At 48.3% G+C, this 19898-nt stretch overlaps 1 protein-coding gene across 1 annotated transcript in view; it reads left to right on the top strand.

The window, feature by feature from the left end:
• The window catches only part of LOC122386674 (anoctamin-7-like), a 55608-nt gene that overhangs the window by 16011 nt on the left and 19699 nt on the right, over positions 1-19898 (top strand). The window contains exons 3-14 of the mRNA XM_043376094.1: positions 1047-1208; positions 1810-2007; positions 2356-2610; positions 2862-3068; positions 3344-3460; positions 3999-4115; positions 13249-13485; positions 14037-14144; positions 14533-14697; positions 17698-17834; positions 18988-19156; positions 19623-19791. Coding sequence (XP_043232029.1) covers positions 1047-1208; positions 1810-2007; positions 2356-2610; positions 2862-3068; positions 3344-3460; positions 3999-4115; positions 13249-13485; positions 14037-14144; positions 14533-14697; positions 17698-17834; positions 18988-19156; positions 19623-19791 — 2041 coding nt within the window. The remainder of the gene's footprint in view (positions 1-1046; positions 1209-1809; positions 2008-2355; positions 2611-2861; positions 3069-3343; positions 3461-3998; positions 4116-13248; positions 13486-14036; positions 14145-14532; positions 14698-17697; positions 17835-18987; positions 19157-19622; positions 19792-19898) is intronic.

Raw genomic sequence — 19898 nt, 5'->3', positions numbered from 1 at the left:
CGCCCCAAGAATGTGTCGCCTCCGTGATTGTCGGCAGCCAATATCTGTGGGCAGACTTTTGGGCTGTTTTGCACTGGGGTGGCAAAGCAAGACGACTGGGGTGGAAAACCGCACCACTGGGGTGGGTTTTGCCACCCCAGTTAACATGTTAAAATAGGCCCTGGTATATTTGTTGAACGTCATAATATATGATACGTAAAGATTGATAGTAATGTTTACATAAATATTCGTTTACCTACTGCTTAAAGAAGCAATCTTATCTTTTAAATGCCTTACATTTGCTCGAAATAATCGAATAAAATTCATTTTAAGCCCCATGCTTTATGAGTTATATGTTAATTTTATACATGAGTTTGCACCCCTGGCTGAATTGCCTGAAATACGAACGATGTGCAGCTTCTCATATCTCATAAATGTGTCATGATTACGAACAAATGTGTGATTGGAGAGAAAGTGTTCTAACAATATTCATGGTGTTCTGCAGTGCAAGATTTAGGCAAGTATTTCCATTTATGCTCGAAAATTACAAATGCTTTGGCCAGTTTTAGGCCAGAATGAAACTAAGGTAACCAGATGTCATCAAGCCTTTACTGATTGTTACATACTGAAAACTTTGATGTTTTCGACGGATCTGCTCATTGCTTCTTTTCTAACACAACCATCATAGCAAAGTGACAATTAATGGTTGTTAGTCAAGTATCCTTCCTAAAATGTCGTCAGTTTTCACCTGAAAGAAACCCTTTGCTATTCAAACACTCCCAGTATGGTAAGGTCATGAAGTATTAACAGCCTAGCTTGCGTGGTTACTTCGTTACGCGTGTAACCATGTGCACCATAACTCACACCGGAAAAGAGGCCATGACGGCGTCAGCAGGCATCCGGTCAGGAAACGAGAGAGACCACGCGACCGGGCCGTAGCCGCGGAGGGGGGCGGCCGGGGGGCCTGCCCTCCGGGCGCGTCAGGCCGCTCCGTGCGTGCAGTGCACGTATCGGACCGGCCGTCGCTCACGGCGGACCTCTTTATGTGAGCAGCTGTCCGTTCCCAGGCGGTGCCCGATGACGGGACCACAGAGCAGACTAGCCTGCTGGAGCCGCCGCAGCCGGGCACCAGCGCCTCCAGCTACGCGCAGAACGTGCAGAACGTCTCTGAGCTCGGCCTGGCCCCAGACGGCGCGGCGCCCTCCTTTGAAGCCGTCACTATCACCATGGTAACCTTTCCATCCTGCCAGACCCATTCATTTCATGCTGTCATCTCCGCCAGAGCTGCGTTTTGTTTCAATCAGTTTCGAGAAATGAGGTGCCGCTTTTTTCATTAAAGCTAACCCTTCAACGTCCTTTCATCTTTCCTTGATAAGACCTAACTCAATAACAGTGTGTTTCTCCTTTGATTTTAGTTCATATCTTTTCTCGGCACCCGATTTGGAGCTTTGCACAGCTGGCCGACTATCGCAGCTAAAACAACTATAAGAAGCTTACTATTTTTTATTATTATTATTTTGACTGTCTAATATGTAATGCTCCCATCACGTCTAGCACCGGGTGTTATAACTACGTGATTGATCTGAGCAGTTGCTGTTGACAACAAAGGTGTCTACTCTGATCAAAAGTGAAATAGCTGCATGGGTATTTGAGTGTCTGTCCAAGTAAGTTATTCATTTCTTGATCCCATTCAAATACCCCATCCCTATATGCACTTCAACACGCGTCCTACCTTCCAACAACAGCAACAACAACAACAACAACGCGTCCTACCTTCCATCCATCCCACCCATGTTATTCATCCTTCATCCCATCCCTTTCCATCCCCAGCCGGAGGAGGAGGAAGGGCTGGAGGAAGGTGACCAGATGACCGCAGCCGCCGACTCATCTGACCAAGTTCCTCTCCTGGACCCCTCGCCCTCACCGCTGGATGTCAGGCGGTCCAGCAGCGCTTCCCCTAGGAGATCCTCCCTGCTGGTCAGGTCGCTGCGCTCCATCGCCAGCTTTCGGAAGAAGCGGAGGAGTCAGGTGATATTCGTGGGGCAGCGCTGAGCGCGCGTGAGAGATAAAGTGTCTGTTAGAATGACGGACATTTGAATAGTGGACTTTTCAACTGATAGGTTTTATGTTATTTCAACCGAATTGGTTGGGCTAAGCAAGCAATAATTTGTGAAATAAAACTGTCGTATTTCACCTAAATCACAAACTAATAAGATAAGAGCAATAGCCTTGCCTCAAGCTATGTTTTTTCCTCTCGATGATCCGCGGGATGCGAAATATCGGGGATTACTGCGCCCCTCGCCCAGAGCTGATGTTGAAAGCCTATTGATCTTAGGACAGGTAATCGACCTGATCCTCTTCCATCGCCGCCTTCAGACAGGACTGGAGGGCAGTGTGGAGCAAATGAATCCCGCTGCTGCCGCCGCATCTTCTGCCTCTCGAGATCCTCTCCTGGATACCTCTCAGGGGCGTCTCCTGGGTGCCTCTCAGGATGCACTCCTGGATACACCTCAGGATCCTCCCCTGAATCCGTCGGCTCTAGCAGTGGAGCGAAACAGCCTGATGCCTCAACCCTTTGGCAGTGCTGTGATTCAACCTATCCCAGAATTCCAGGGGTACCAACAAGAACAGGTAACGGGACTTTACAATAGCCTCCGTGCTAGCAGACAAGTTATATTTGAATGCCATCTTTGGCAGTCTCGTGCTTTTTTTAGAGAGAAAAAGAATTAGCCCTTCAGGGTTTCTAACTGTTTAAAAATACAAATGTTGCAGAGGCACAAACCAGTCTGTCAATATAAAATGCCTTTTTCCCATCTCATTCCTTTCCTACATTTTCTTTCGTACTATGCATGTTTCCATCGCGCCTATCGTATCATTCCCAGCCGGAAGAGCAGGGACTTGAAGAGCAGCAGGCGGCCTTCCCTGCTGAGCCGTCACCCTCCCAGGATCCTCTCCAGACCGCCTCCCCGCCTGAGTCTGAGCGGCTCAGTCTGCTGCCCCATCCCTCCAGCAGTGCCTCTTCAAGACGACCTTCGAGAGTCACTAGGTCCTACCAGGCCATCCAGATAATCCGAGATGAGCCAGAACAGGTATAATATTGCACGCCGTCAGGCGATTATTTAATTGAAAATAATCAACAGCATTTGCTCATCTGGAGAATGATTTGAAAACCTCCACATACTGTTCTTCCAACGTTTTTTTTTTTTTAAAGTCATTATTCATTTTGTCTCCGTTTCCGCTATGGCCAATGATACCCCTCGAGGTGATACATTGATGGACGGTAACTTCCTGATAGATTGACTTCCCGTGGCTCTTTCCCTCTTGTGTCCTGTACCTGCACCTACGTCCTGCGTCCCGCGCGCAGCCGGTGGAGCAGCGAGGCTCCATCACGGGCTGGCTGCAGAGGAAACTCTCCGGACAGCGGCAGGGCAGCGTGGAGGATCTGGCGACGTTCGCGTTCGACCCGGCCAGCAGCGGTGATGTGAGCCCTGCGGACGGCGGCCAGGGCAGGGCAGGGGAGGGCCGCTCGATACCGGTGCCGGGGCCGTGAATTCCGACGCGCCCGTGGCGATGGCCCCGTCGGACGGTCCCGCTGGTAGAGGGTGCAGCGCTGCCGCTACCGCCACCGCTACACCGCCCGTGTGGCGGTGGAGGGGATGGTTGGGGCTGAGCTGACGCAGCTTTGTACCCGGCTGACAGCCACTGATAGCTGATGAGAAATGAACCCGACAGTGGCCGGGCACAGCCACACGAACGCAGGCCGTAATGTGTCAGAAAGCTCAGCACGGACTCAGCGTGATCGATTGCATTAATTGATAACTTCGAGGCAGAGATTAATTTCTTTATTATTTATATCACCTATTTCACGAACAGTTTCAGACAGAATAGCTGATGTGTTTCGGTTTTGATGTATCCAGCTTATCGTAGATAGGTTTAATGCAAAGCCCAGAAATCCTTCCGATCCCGAACCAGAGTCAACAGGCTGGATGGTGTGGTGATACCGCTTCCCGATGCGGCAGCCGGAGGCGGCGATGCTGGCGGCGGCGCAGCAGCAGGCCCGACACAAACCTCTGGCTATGGACGCGTCTCTGACTGGAGCCGAGAGATTTACCGCCCTCCTCACCGCCGATCCTGAGGTAACCGGCGTCCCGATTCACCGCCGATCCTGAGGTAACCAGCGTCCTGATTCACCGCCCTCCTCACCGCCGATCCTGAGGTAACCGGCGTCCCATCCTGCCACATCGGCACGTCACTGTGGGTAAAGGATGATGTGTGATAGAATTATAGTGATGCAGGTAACGAGTGCGCTGCTCCGTCCCTAAACTATAGAAGATAGCGTCCTAACCCTCATGCCCAATTCTTCCCACTTAGTCTGGGTTGGTTCGCTGGAATAAAAACAAAAGTTTGGTCGAATTTGCACGTTAAAAGTCTTCGTTTTAGGCGTCATCGTTTTCGTCCTTTTCATACTTGAATGACCTTGTGTTCCTCCCTTGAAGATCATTATGATACTTTCTTATAAAGGCATGAACAGACAATTGATTGCAATCCCTCGATGACGAGCTGACTTTCAGTGAGCCATATTTAACTTTATATGGAGCTCGGCGCGCATTCCTAGATTCGCACGCCCAAACTCAGTTATGCTAATGAACGATAGTTAACTGACCGTAGGTCTGCTCCTGAAATTTAGCACAGAGAGCGCTCAACTGATATCCCCATAGGCCGTTATCTTGACCTGTTTTAGACTCCACTTGCATTTGTTCTATAAGTGAGAGCTACTTTTTATGTCAAGTGAGTAACATGGATCAGCATCAACCTGAATATATGGGCTTTATGGGCTTTATATTATATGGGCTTATAGTATATGGGCTTTTATTTACCTATTTTCATTCCAGATATTCATCTGTGAAAAGTAGCACAGGCATCATATAGATGAAAGCATGGATTAATCGGAAATGCACAGACATGGCTACGTTCGGTCCCGTAGCTCAGTCGGTAGAGCGATGGACTCCGCGTGGTGAGAGCACGCGTTCCCGGTTATAACAGTCCGGGTTCGAAGCGCTACGGGCGCTCGACATTTATGGGCATCCTGACAGGTATGGTTGCGGTTGGTGGCAAGCCGTAGCCAGCCGAAGTCAGTGAGGGGACCGACCGTGCGCGGCTATGTGCGCACGTTAAACTTTGGACTCCAGATTCTATTCTGCCATAGAACCGGAATCGCGCGATCGGCAGGGTCAGCGCAACAATCGACATTTCAAACTTCAGAATAATCCTCGTTCAAACCGACTTTGATGAAAACCACAGACGATGGCATAATAAATAGACGCAAAGGACTGAGGAGTGCTGGCATCCAGACCGGTTAATGAGGTGGGAACATAGTACACCTAGGATCAGGCGCCATTGATTGCAGCATTTGTCTTCTAGACCGACAGTGAATCGCATAAGATAATATATAGGAGATATGATGCACGACACTAAAAGCAAAGCTTCTCCAAACTTTTGTGAAAGCGAATGCCAATTCAAAGACGTCCGTCTATCGTAAAAGCAAACATATTAAGTTGCGAGTTTTCTTAACTTGAATGAATGATATTCTGGGATACCAATTCCTTTTCCCGACTTCCGATTGGCCCTTTCGGCGCGAGATCGAGACATTCGACATACGGTTCTGTTGCCGCCAGCCGATCAGGCATAACAAAGAGCTCGTTGTTTTTCCATCAGCCGGTCGTCAGAGGCAGTAGCCGCCGACGCCGGCACGGAACCTTCTCTGATTAGTCGCCGCGCACGCGGACGGCTGTTTTGGTAGCGCCCCCTCCTCTCTCCTCTCTCTCTCTCTCTCTCTCTCTCTCTCTCTCTCTCTCTCTCTCTCTCTCTCTCTCTCTCTCTCTCTCTCTCTCTCTCTCTCACTTTCTCTCTCTCTCTCTCTCTCTCTCTCTCTCTCTCTCTCTCTCTCTCTCCCTCTCCCCGCCTCTCTCTCTCCCTCTCCCGCCTCTCTCTCTCTTCCTCTATCCCTTTCTCTCTCTCTTCCCATTCTCCTTCTCCCTATCTAGCCCCTCTTTCTCGTTCTCTGTCCGTCTCTCTCTGTCCTTCTTTCACTCTCTCTCCCTCTCTCCCTTTCTCTCCCTCTCTCGCCCTCTCTCTCCCTCTCTCCGGGCTAAAGACGCTGCGCCCCGGAGTGTTTGCAGAGCCGCGCTGGATCTGTTCTGGATGTCAGTCCCACGATGCTGTGTCAATCCAATATCGGAGAGAGCCGGCAGGGTCAACTGCACATTCGCTGACCGGGGCTCTCCTGATTCTCCCGGCCCACCACCCGTATCGAGCTCCGGCTCAGGATCCAGCTCTGCCCTGAGGCGCCAGTTTCTACTACTTGAGCATCTTTCCGGGGAATAATTTCAGCGCCCGGAGCCCCGCGCCTATTCGAATGACGGACGGTTAATGGCTGTGCGCCGTAGTCCGGCTGTCCCGATGTCCGGTGCCGGCCGCTGGAGCTCTCCGAGGCGGCTGCACGGCGCGGCGCGCGTCTCCCGGGGTGGGATGGCACCGGGCCAGCGGCGCGCCGGTCCCGCCAGCTCCCCTGTTGTCCAGTCGGGACCGGGTCGGTCGGTGGGTAGGCGCCGCTCTGCGCCTATCGACCGCGCCACGCCGGCCGCGGCGCGCCGCACTGCCGGTGCGTGCTGGCCGACAGAGCGGTCAGATCTGCGACAGATGGGTCCCGTCTGATATCAGAGGACAGCTGTCCACCGGCCGAGGTCCTCGCTGATGTCCACCAGCCGAATCATATCTGACGTCGGGTGACCTGTCTAATATCCGACGGCGGATGCTCTGTTTTTTTTTTTTTCTTTAGGGCTCTCATGTGTCGGCTGTCTCATTTCTCATTTCTCATGCTTCTGTCTCATGTCCGACGGCTGATATCCTGTCTGATGTCAGAGGAAGAATGTCCACTTCTCCGGTTCTGTCTCATGTACGACGGCTGAGTCAGATGTCTGAAGGATGTGTCCTGTTTGTTGGTGGCTGGGTGATATTCCACGTATGCCTCTCGACACCTGATGTAGGTACGATGCCCCATGGTTAGATACGTGCTAAGATTTCCTGCTGATGTCCTGCCCAGATGTCTGAGGAGAACGGATCTTGTCTAGCGTCCATGTCTGAATTTAGATGAGTTTGGCACTGATTGATGTGTGGGCTGATTTCCAAGGCCCAAGTCTGATTGCTAAGGCGTTGTTGGAGGTTCCGATAGTCCGAGTTCTGGTTGCTGGCGTTTGGAGGTCAATGCATGTCTCTTGTCTATTGGATTACCTACATGATTCTTGCACCATGCGGCGCAGCTGTATGCTGCATTTGTGCTTACCTAACATCCGATGTCTGAAATACGTCTTATCACATTGCTGTTTTTCTATAGTGTCCAAGGCCTGATCGTTTTTATGTCGTATGGTGTCTAATATCTGGCGTATCTTTTCGATGGCTGCTGCTCACGACCGATATTTGTTCTACTGTCTTCTAACATCAGATATCTAATATTTGAGGTGTTTTGACAGCTGGAGTTCCTCCCGCCGCACGAACAACAGTTTAATTAAAAAAACATTTTAAACGGGCAGTGTCAAGGCCTCCGAATTCCACCGTCCATTTTCACAGTCTATTTTCACTTCACTTTCAGTCGCCGTTGTGGAGCCGCCATTTCTCCTCGGCATGCCAGCACATTCAGTCGAGCTGTCCTCGGTCAGCGTCTACCAAATCGCCCTCATATCTCTGCTGACCTTTGGTCGGAAGGTTGGACTGTGGGCGGCCGTTGTGTACTGCATAAAGTCGGGGGCGGCCAATGGCCAGCCTGGGTGCGACTATGTATAGGGCGGGACAGGGACTGGGGTAGCGGCGTGGGACTAGGAGGGGACTAGGGTGGTTCGGAGGTGGGGCAGTGGGACTAGGATGGGTTTGAGTGAAAAAAGGAACTGAGAAGCTTGTAGGAACTAGAAAGGTGGACGGAGCTCAACGTCTGGCAATGATAACAGCCGAAAGCTGTTCGGAGTGTTCGAGTGTTTATGCTGTGCGCCGCATTGAGCTGCTTCTGGATTCGAAAGGATGCTAAAATACTAAAATGGCTCACGTCGTGTAAAACGTTCTGGGAAATTATACAAAACTGGAACAATATGCTGCGTGAAGCGATAACTATTGCGACGTAGGTATACGCGCTGCAAAGTATTGCATAAAGTAAATATTGCATGATGTTAATTCAGTGCATGAGAGGGATCATGCCTAAAAAATAGTGAACACTAGAACGGCCTATTATGTTTGTTCATATATTCGCGAGTTGCACGCAAGGGAATTACTGATAGGTAAGTGCTAATTTGCGTGACATGATGCCTCAAGATGTGGGCTTGATGTTTGATCGCCCATGATACAATGATAACTATTGTGACGTAGGTATACGCGCTGCAAAGTATTGCATAAAGTAAATATGGCATGATGTTAATTCAGTGCATGAGAGGGATCATGCCTAAAAAATAGTGAACACTAGAACGGCCTATTATGCTTGTTCATATATTCGCGAGTTGCACGCAAGGGAATTAATGATAGGTAAGTGCTAATTTGCGTGACATGATGCCTCAAGATGTGGGCTTGATGTTTGATCGCCCATGATACAATGATGGGCAGCTATGTGCAATAATTGTGCATTGTGTAAGCCAATGTACTTCAACAATAACATGCCCTCTTCCTAAATTGCATGACATGCCTATATTTGCTATAGGCTCAGTTTGGTTTCCATGACTTCGCAAAAACCTCGGAAGCGATCAAGCATCGCGACATTTCAGTAGATTGTGGCCTCCACACACGCGCATGTAATGCCTGATTTCTCGCACTTTCTACATAACTTGATAGTCCCGCGTCCCTTGCGACGGTCAATGCTAGATCAATCGGTCACTGCCCTTTTCCGGTGACCGTTTCACACATCGTACGGCCGTTCAGGGTCCCGTTCCAAGCCAGAGGTGCATGCCCCGCTCGGTCACCTCTGGGAGTCATCTGTCGACCCTCCAATGAAGGCGACTGTCCCGGTGGCCCCGTAAGGGTGTCAGCAATCGGAAGAGACTGAAGTGAGCGGAGGATTCTATACTCTACAGGGGTCTTCAATGATGGTCGCTGACTGACGTGCAAAAGTTGTCACTGACCGGCCTTCCCACTGGCTGGCGAATACCACCAGAAGCCGTCAGTGATTTTCAGTGCCGATGTCTTTGGCTCACCAGACGCTGGTTCATCAGCAGTGAACACCAGGGAACCATTGCAATGAAAAGTTATTTCATTTGTTGCCATATCTGTGACAGGCACTGCCAGCTATCATCCGTCACTATAAATAGTCCACGGTCAATGGTCATCTTTTGTGACGCTCAGTGAACCCCAGTGACTTTACTTGGCAGTAAATGCCCACAGTGACCATCGGTAACCCTTAGTGACCATCAGTAACCTTCAGTTACCACCGCTGACCACTGACCAGTGACCACTGGCCAGTGACCAGTGACCAGTGACCAGTGACCAGTGACCAGTGACCAGTGACCAGTGACCAGTGACCAGTGACCAGTGGCCAGTGACTGCAGTGACCAGTAAACAGTGCCGGTATATGAGCGGCGTGTGGGAGACCGGCCCCCGCCGCGGACAGCAGGCACGGTTTATGGTCGTGACTCAGTGGGCGGGGGCCACTCGGCTGATGCAGTGCCTCTTAGGCGCCAGCACGCAGTCGAAACACTCGTTGAAATGCTGATGCAGGCATTTTCCAGTCTAAGAACTCCCGGTGGAGCGCTTCAGCAAGTTAGGGAAGGAAAAATGGAGCTGAACTTTGTGAAGAGTTCAATAGGCTTATTTTTCATACTTTTTGTTTTATCTTGTGAAGCACTGTTCGCTCGCACGCAGCCATGCTGCCTCATGCTAACAACAAAGAGACACACTGTAAACTCATTTCAACAAACGTTTGCTACTTTTACAAGGAAAATTATTTAGCGCAAATCCCCGCACCCTTTGCCATGTCATCGAACGACCCTATTGTTTGTCATGGTAGTTGTTCTTACAACCCACTCACATGTAGTTCGTTAGACTAGCTACCAAAGTTTGCTTTGTCGTTGTTGTGTGAACGACTGTGTTCCTAGTTATGATCATGCGGCTACTAGGTAAAGACCTGCGCATGTTTGCATTTAACAGGGCTGAGCCGTGTACTTGTTCAGTCAAATCAATGTAAATCTTAGTTAGCATAGTAATGTCTACGTGCAGCAAACCTGTACTTGTAAGCAATCTACTAGTCTCAGGCTTGTAACGTTTTACAAAGACCTCCCTTGTATTCGTCAGTTTTCTCCACAAATCGCAGGTCGCCGCTCTGCAGTCTCATTATTACAGCAAAACAGCATTACTGAAAGTAGGTCATGTATTTAAAATGGTACATACACATTACACACACAATGGTGATGACACTGATGACCCAAGGGGCAAGGGCAATAACGCATGCGAAAAAGCAATGAGCGTCATCACTTACGAGCACACTGTAGAATCACACGTTTACATGCATTAGGTTTGAGTTAAGATAGTCATCTTGGGTTTCCTGCCTCGCAATAACTGGTTTGGGGACTCGCAACATCGAGGAATGCCTTGATTCGGAAATATGTTATTTCTAAGTCTGCGGAACACGAATTTTAAGGGGCAAACCCATTCGAATCTAAGGGGCATTCGAATTCATTAGCCCCTTGGAATTCAGGTGCTTTTTGATTTTTAGACTTCTTGAGTTTCTGCAGTTTGCTGTCTTCAGTGTAGCGACCCTTGCTTGCAAGCTGGAGCTTTCGCTCCTGATGAAAGCCTGAAAGAAAGAATCGCTAATATGCATATGCAGAACAATATGGCCTGGAGCAGAACACATTGTGCTTACTTCCATACATCACGCACTTATTCAGCAAATTTCTCTGATTCAATCTGCATTACTAGTAGTTGGAAGACATAACATTTCATTAAAAAATGACAAAAACGACCGAACACTGTTATCACCTACCATTTTTCACGGAAGTGAGCAGGAGGCCACATCACTGCACGGCGGTTGGTGCGCAACTGAAATTTTCAAAATGAAACGGCCGGAAACGTTTTTGGCGCCACCTATATAACAAGTAACAGCTTTGTGTATGTTACTACTAACACGTCTAACTAGCGTAACTAAAGTCCGTGTTGCAAAGGTGTAGCTGATACCTTCAACTAGGACATAGATTACATAAGTATGTATCAGCATTTTTGCAATGGTGTAGCTGGTTCTTTCGACAAGGATATACATTACAAATCATAAGCAAATCTATGTTCCATATTACGAATAAGACCCTGGTAGTTTTCACAATAGCCTCCATAATCCTCGTCAATTTTATGAATGGTCGACTAGGTGCTGGGGCTGATACTTATATTTGCCCTGTTGATTCAACCAACTATGACAAGATATTCGTCGTTCGACATAACCTTTATTAGTATTTTTGACAAACGCTCGTCGTTGTACGACAACCCCTTGTCAAAATGAGTTTACAGTGCAGGGAAGTTTTTAGCTACGTTTTAGGTATATACGTGCCGGCATGGGATATCGCATAAAAGATCTATTTCAAAGAACTCCTTAGCAGAGAATCACCATACAAAATGAAGAGAAGTTGTTCTAAGAAAATGATTTCATCATTGTCAAGGTGTGCCATTAAGGAGTTAGTTTGGATTAAAAAAAAAAACGGATGAATTTAGGTCAGACCGTATCTTTTATTAGCCTCCTTGGCACAGGCAATATGTGATTCCACGAAATGCGTTTTTTATTAACTGATCTTTTTTTCAGTAGTCTTAGCTCATTCAGGAGCACCAGCCCCTGTCAGGTGTGACCCCTTGTATGGACCTACCTATACGGAGCTGTTGTTTTGCACGCTGCCGTAGCTGCGTGAGCTGCATATCGGTGGCGTCCAGCCGTCAGGACACATTAGAGAAAGTGGGGTGGCGGTATCCCGCCGTTACACTGCCGTGATCAGTGCGGGCGGTCGTGGAAAAACAGTGCACCGGTGCTGCCGCGTTAGGAGCCCGTCGAGCCAGGGCGAACACTGGACTGGATAGGGTGGGATGGAAATAAACAGCTAAATGTCAGTCAAACGCATGTGTCCTGTGTCAGAAATTTTGTAAATCGCCTATTGAAATGCTACCTAAAATAATAAAAAGTTAACAAAACTTTCCTTATTTTTCATATTGTTGTATTTTCCTCCATTGCAAATTGCAATCGTTTGTTTTACAGCGTGGCTTAGCTATATCACTATCTAGACTGAGCTGAAATAAATTGTTTTCTCGTTCTGCTTGTCGGTCTACTGGAACACATTTCGTTGTTTTTTATTTGCGAACGATGGGCGTGCCAGTCGGGGCGGAACCAATTTCGCGACAGGTATCACGCGGCAGGTATCACGCGGCATCACGCGGCTGATCTGAACGGAGCTGCGAGTGCCGTTGGACGAGGCAAGCCGCTGACACATTTCATGAAAGCGCGAGCCCATTGGAAAACGGATGGCTTCTTTTACCTTTTCCGAAGGCAGTCTCCTCCGTCTCGCCTACGAAGTTTGCTGCTTAGGGTTACCGATAAATAGAATTGTGCACTTTAGTTCTTGCGCTGACCGTGAAAAACCTGCATGGATGACATCGAGGGTTCCATACAGTTACACACAAAACCACAATACCTACGAAGCAGGCAAACAAACACAAACCAAGCAAACACCCACTGCTCCAAAACAATCGTAGTGAAGCATCGAGAGACCAGCTGTTGATAAGTGACACTAGTTAAGCTTGTGGTTGTTGCGAAGTTTAAAACCTCACGACCACCATCTCCATCATCATTACCATGATGGCTGACCGGCCTCAAATATTAACTCACTCTCTAGATTTATTCAACCGTCGACTGAGCTGTGTGAAATAGAGCCGTCACTGCCAACACTGGACGGCAAGCTTGACTCGGAGATGCCAGGCTTTCCGAAATCGGTTATCACAAGATGGTTTTGTGTTTACCATTCAATATTTTTCTTACAAAAATTTCAGCAGTCTATATTTTAGCTCTGTTTGTCCAAAATACATCGCAATGCCTGTTGTTGGAAATAAGCAAAAGTTGGCGGTAGCACAAAAAGTGGCATCAAAACAGAGCAAATATCGTTTAAGTTTTCAATCTTTATATTTCAAACAAGTTCTATAACAAAGAAGTTTTCTATTTCCTACCTGTGCTTCTATAGCACAGGCAATGACCAAACTCCCCTCATTTCTCAGAACCAAAACAATGAGTACCACATCGAGCGACGGAAGGACGCGCAGCTGCCGGCTGAGATCGACAGCTGCTTCTTCCGGGACGGTAAGCGTCGGATCGACTACATCCTGGTGTACGAGGACACCACCATCCAGGGGAAGGTGCGCGGCAGGCTGGCCGAAAAACGCTTCCTCAAACAGGAGGCATGGCGCGGCCGGTTCAGGGCCAACCTTCGCAAGGCCGGCCTTCAGATGGAGGAGGTAAGAAGCCCGTTCAGGCGGCTGAGGAAGCCGTATGAGTCCACGTTATTGCGTTATGACCTTATGAGAAATAATTGTGGCTGCTGGTTATGTACGACGTTTTCAGTATGCTGTTGAAAGACGCGCACATCATTATCATACTAAGTATATCATTGCGCAATGGGCATTGTTGTATGTTCATAAAGTCAGCTAACCACTACACTACACTAACTATACACTTTCAAGCTCAATTGTTTTCGATCGAGGAGCTTGCCATTAACGTTAAATGTAGAGATGTTTCACGAATCTTGACAGCAATCCTTTTCACGCCATATATGTAATTATATAGCCACATGTTGGATACTTTAACCTTTTACGTCTTCAGAGTGTATTGACAATTGCAATACTTTGAATGAATCGTTTTGGTGAGCATTAAAATAAAAGGAGAACAGATTGTATTCAGAGTAACAACTACACTAAATAACAGCTAAATAACGAAATACTAAATATGCATCACAATAGAAATACTAAATAACTAAATAACAACAGAGGGTGATGATATTTTGCTACAGGAAATCGTTCCCGGTCCGAAGAAAACCATTTATTTTATCAAGCTGCACGCGCCGTGGGACGTGCTCTGCACCTGGGCAGAGGAGCTGAAGATGCGGGCACCTCTTCAGGTGAGTCTCTGCGTCTGTCGGCTCCCGTGCACCACGTCGCCAGCGGGCAGTGTTTTGACATAATGGCCCGTCATTCGACGAGTGCAGTTCGGTTTACAGCTCGGTCCCATCACCCCCACAAATCCAGAGAGTGCCGCCGGAGGTAATAAGTTCCCAGAATAGTTCACCAGCCCGCGAATAAAGCGTCCCTCGTCGACAGTTAATGACATCGTCGTTCATGATTTCACAAGCCATTTGTTTCCCAACACCCCAGGAGATGACAAGAGCCCGTACCTATTTCTCTGACCCTTCTCCTCAGGAAAACGTACGATACATCTGCCCTGACCAATTCCTTTCATCCCCCTGCTCTGTCCTCTGACCTCTGCTATCCTGTCCTCTTTCCTGGAAGCCACTCTTCCACATGGTCCGGGAGCGAATCACGCCGAGAAAGTCGATCGGGCCTCAGTACCTGGATGGCTTCCTTGACTCCGTCACCAGAATGAACGTGGAAGACCAGCTTCAGATGAGCGCCACCCAGATGAGCCCCAAAATGGAACTATTCATCGCCCGCATAGTGAGTGGCCAATATCGCGGCAGACCCGGTCTACAAATAGCCTGGTTAGGAGAGATATAGAGCGCGAGCTTAGCGAGAGCGTCCCCACTCGGCTAACAAACACTCCGATAAGGAATCGCTGGTGTTCGAGCCAAATCCCATCTGAAATGCCGTTCACGTTGTGCTGTGCTGCCTTTGAACGGAATCGGAAGTCAAATACTGCGCCGATGCTCGATTTACATTACAAAATGGCATAAAAAATGACCCAGAATACGGGTTATATGTAGAATACACCGCGGCACACCCCAAAGCTTTTACGGGCACATGAAGTGGGCTAGTAAGACCATAATCTGCTCTTTTTCTCCATCAGGCCAGATAAAAAGCCTATAAGAAGATAAACGGGCCCTGCTTATAGAGCTTCATGATTGAGGAGGCCTCTTGGCTCTCCACAGCATGTGATGATGATGATATATGCAAGCGTCGACGATAGGGAAGCTTCTGTGCGAGGATCCCACCCAATCAGCCAGAGTAGGGAGTATGCTGTACCGCTCAGCACGGGTGCATTGCGGGACAGTCTATACCCCAGCGGTCTGACTGCGGCGGACGGCCGCGGCCGGCCGAGAGGCGAGCTATCGGCACGGCTTCAGCTGTGAAATTAGCTAGTGGCCAGTTTGAGGGCAAACTAAGCCCATGGTAATTACTGTGTTTCTAAGAGCGTTTGATTTTCTATCCATGTTGAGGACTGAGGTTCAAATGCGGTTTAGCGGTTTCTCATGGGTTATAATTGAATTTATGCCAGTCAAAACAGTGCTCATTTGTGGTTCGCAATTCAAAGGAATCGACATATCTATCATTTCTTTTAGTTATCTTTACCCCTTGTTACCCAAACACAGCTGTTGATGTTCACAAAGATAAGTGCCGAGTGTTGTAGATTAGCCCCTGAACAGCACTGATGTCACTTTAACTCCTTTCCACGCCACACTACTGAACCAAGCTTACTTCACCTCACTGATTCAAACCCCAGCCAGCAAAGCATCACGAAGTGAACTGAGAACCAGAAGCACAACATCGAAACATTTTGTCTTCCATTTTATTTTCATTGCTATTCTCTCAAGTGCTTCTGTTCTTCTTCACTTGGTGATGCCGAGCTGCGCCGAACTTCACGTAGCAAAGTTACCTATCGACCGCCACCACCACCATGCTTCTGTAAGCGCCGCGGCGCTGTGCCGCGCGCCGGCCTCTGGCGTCTCGGTCCCGATCACCGTAGCTGGCTTCTCTCTGTCTGTGCCACTTGCGCCTGTGTCAGAAAAAGGACGCCCGGACGGGTACTGATGTGAGTAGCTCCCGGCCAGGCCCGGCCGTCCCTACCTAGCGGCACGCGCTCTCCGGCAGCAACTCGCACGCGGCTGCGTCGACTAGCACCAGTGCAGGGTCTGTGTATAGCCCGCCCTCTCCATCCGCTCGGTTGTAACCCGATTGTTACCTGCCCTCCGAGTGAAGCACAGTATATAGTGTATACTGGCACACCGTACGGATGTGTGTATGTCGGATAAAAAGTTTTCGAAGGTGATTTTTGTACGTTTGCCAAGTTCGCGGCAGGCGCTGTGCATGCTTTTCTCCAAGTTCAAAGTGTTTTCTATTCTCCATCGAGGCTGTTTTCTTCAAATCGAAGTTTTTCGTTGAAGTAGCATTACCAAATCCAAGGTTTTCAACAATGAGAATGGGTTTCATTTCGATATTCTTGCTCCTTCTCAAAGGAGCACTATTGAACGAAATAATTTCTTGAAGTGATAACTATATGGAAACAAAATATTTTTGCATTTTTGATATTGCCCTAACACCAACACCCTGCACGTTCAGTTTAACGCATGAGAAAACACCCTCAGAGCGTTTAAAGTTTTCCTAACCATACTTTTCTTCAACAGAGCAGCATTGACATTCATCTTAGTTACATTTGTCGATTTCCTACATTTTACAACGCTATTTTTGACAAGATTTAAAGAATTTATCAGTTATTTTTAAATCAATACCAGTCAGAGAAGATATTAATTAATTTGAAATAACATTCGGTCATCATAGTTGACATGATTTGCTTGAATCTCGGCAGGTCGTATTGCAAAACGGACAATTTGAAAATTTTGTAGTTATGGAATTCATGTAATGGCTCTGCACACTAAGTAGGCTATTAAATTTCATATTTTTGTAGCATTATTTGTTTGTCTAATGTGGTGTTTCAGGTACCCCGAAGGAACCATTTGGCTTATCGGATGGATAAGGATACATATATTACGAAAGATATTTTATTTGCAGTCTTCATGCAGAAATTTAACCCTCGTTTTTTGGGTTAAAACAAGCGACATGCGACGCTTGAATCTGCAACGCGCAAGTGATCACAATGAGCCATAACTTATCCCAAAAAAAAGTAATAGAAACTAAATGCTCCGTTAATTCATTTTCTAAACCGGTCCATTGGCGTGGAGTTGCCCATTTTTCTCTTTCTTCACCTGTTTAGTGTTTATGCATGTGTGACTCTGACGGTCATATGTAAATTCATAGGCTAGCATTTATATTGACCATAGTATTGTAGGCCTGTGTGTTTGTGTGTTGATGTGTGTATGTATGTGTGTTGATGAGTGTTTGTATGCGTGCGCATAGTGTATACTCACTGTAGAGGTATGTGTGTGCGTGTGCGTGTCAGTATCAGCGTTCGTGTTGCTCTCTGTCCGTGCCTGCGGGAGTTCCGATAACGTGCCTGGCGGCAATCAGGCGGCCCAGATCAATAACCAGTGTCGACGAAAAGGTGGTATCAGCGAGTCATTTCAGCCAATGCAGCGCCACATTAGTAGTCGCCTCAGAGTGCCTTCCAAAGTCCCCGCTGAAAGTGGTCTGTTCAGTTGGTAATCAGCGCAGCGTTGCCCTGCTAATGCTGCTATCAGCAGTGTCGCGCCGCCAGCAGCCGGCACTGAATTCACCCAATCTCTGCATGAGTGTCTAACTATCCGCCATCGTCGCTGCGCGCAGGTCAGACCGAACATGCCGCACAACTGGTCCGAGTGGGTGCTCAAGAAGCTGCACATCCCCAACGTCATGCAGCAAGACGTCCCCAACAAGCCGGTCGAGTATTTCACCTGTCCCTTCAAGAAGGCCAAGCTAGACAAGTGAGTTGGAAACCGTGCAGAGCTGCTGAGCCAGCTCTCGTTCGTTCCAGTAATGGGCCCGCCAGGGCATTGTCAGCGCAGGGCTCCATAAAGAACTGGTACCATTGTGACCTTTTGCTGCCGTATTATATTCCCGTAATTGACGCAGTCTGGCCTTGCACAAACGGTTGCCACAGTTCCCTTGCTCTATTTGGTCTATGACATTTGGTGACTATTTGTTTCCCTTTTACCGTTCCATGACTTTCTCTCGTTTCTTGTCTTTCTCCATGACCGATTTTCTACCTCCCACCAGTTCTCTCTCCCTCTCTCTCTCTCTCTCTCTCTCTCTCTCTCTCTCTCTCTCTCTCTCTCTCTCTCTCACTCTCTCTCTCGGTCTCTGGTAATTGACGTGGACCGGCATCTGGCGGCGCCAGCCGGCCCTGGTCCCTTTCCTCCATATACGGCCGGCCTCTGATAAATGCCCCGAGGCCATCCGCCGTGACCGGCTGCCGGTGACCGTCGCACAAAGGCCAGACCGGCGCGGTGGCAGCGCCCGCGGCCACAGCAGGGCGGTGGCCTCCGTCCGCTCCCCGCTGCACCATAGTTCCGATGGACTCCCTCCCTTCACCCGGATACACTGCTGATGGACAGCCTAACTCTACCTTGACGAGGGTCACAGGCGACAGGCGCACTGGCCAAACCCGCTCAAAATGGAACTTTTTAGTCATTATTATCGCCTTTATTTTCATTATTGATGAAACTAAGAATGATTAAATTTTCTACCCTTTTCACCTGTTGTTGGCGGGTAAAGTTAAATTGCATTTGCATTCTTGTATTTAAAAGCAAAATACCTTATGGACGTGAAATAGAAATAAGTGGTCAAAGCGCGAGAAGAGACGGGTGATGTAACAATCATTCAGCATAGGAACAAAAACGCACACACGTAGCAGCCTGCCATATCAAGGCAATATTTTATCAGAAAATTATCATTATTAATGCTTTGGACATAGGCCTATAGCGTATTCTGAGACCTGCTATATTATATAAACCTAGTTACTGGAATATTCTGATGTCACTTTAGTTTATCCGTGTCTGGTTGCAAGAAATGTTTAAAGTGAAGAGTCTCATAATAATCTCATTGTTTCACATCATTACATGCATTGTTCTCCGTTAGGTTTCTGGGCAGCGAGGACCAGGACAACTACTTCTCCACCGGTCAGCGGATCCGGATCGTCTACGAGATCCTGGCCACGTCCGTGTTCGGCAAACGGAAGCAGGGCGAAGTGGGCATCGAGCGTCTGGTGGACGAGGGCACCTACAACGCCGCCTTTCCGCTGCATGACGTAAGGCATCTGTCCGCGGCCGATCGGCACCATCCATCGATCCCGACTGATTGTCACGGGAGGCGTGAGGTGGCTGCGGAAGAAGCTGTCCCGGTGCGGGTGTATACACCCGCCGTCCGAAGAAATATCAACCCACATATATGTGGGTTGATATTTCTTCGGACGGTGGAGGCTGTCAGTGGATAATATTGGGGGGGGGGGGAGTCGAGTCATGTTTTACGGCTCATCGAAATATACCAGAGCAGCAAGTCTGTAACATTGCTAAGTGTTATCATCTTACCGTTTGTAATTTAAATGCTGCCTCATGTCTTCAAAATCATATTTTATTTCACCAAAGAAAAAAAAACAAGAAGAGCAATTTAAAATTAATCCTAATTTCCTCAAAATGCCTTGAGCTTTCATCGCCAAAACAGCGAATCTGTCCACCTTCTGCCCCTCACAATCGTCAGTACTGGCGTGATTTCAGGGCGACTTCAAGGTCCCTAAGGACCCGGACCTCGACCACAGCCGCCTGAACGCCCGTCAAATACTGCACGAGTACTGGGGGCGGTACTCGCGGTGGTACAAGTACCAGCCGCTCGACCATATCCGAGAGTACTTTGGCGAGAAGATCGGCATCTACTTCGCCTGGCTAGGTCAGCAATGATTGATACCAGTTCAGCGCTAGCTCTCAACCGTTTTATTAAGTTTTATTTTTGCTTATTGTGTCGGGTTTCTCGAGTGAAACGTTTTGTGGTGCATT

This window comes from Amphibalanus amphitrite, unplaced genomic scaffold (genome assembly GCF_019059575.1).
Source record: "Amphibalanus amphitrite isolate SeventyFive unplaced genomic scaffold, NRLGWU_Aamphi_draft 000259F_arrow, whole genome shotgun sequence".
NCBI classification, from domain to species: domain Eukaryota; kingdom Metazoa; phylum Arthropoda; class Thecostraca; order Balanomorpha; family Balanidae; genus Amphibalanus; species Amphibalanus amphitrite.
Note: the sequence above shows the minus strand (reverse complement) of the source record. Positions and strands in the feature narration are given on the sequence as shown.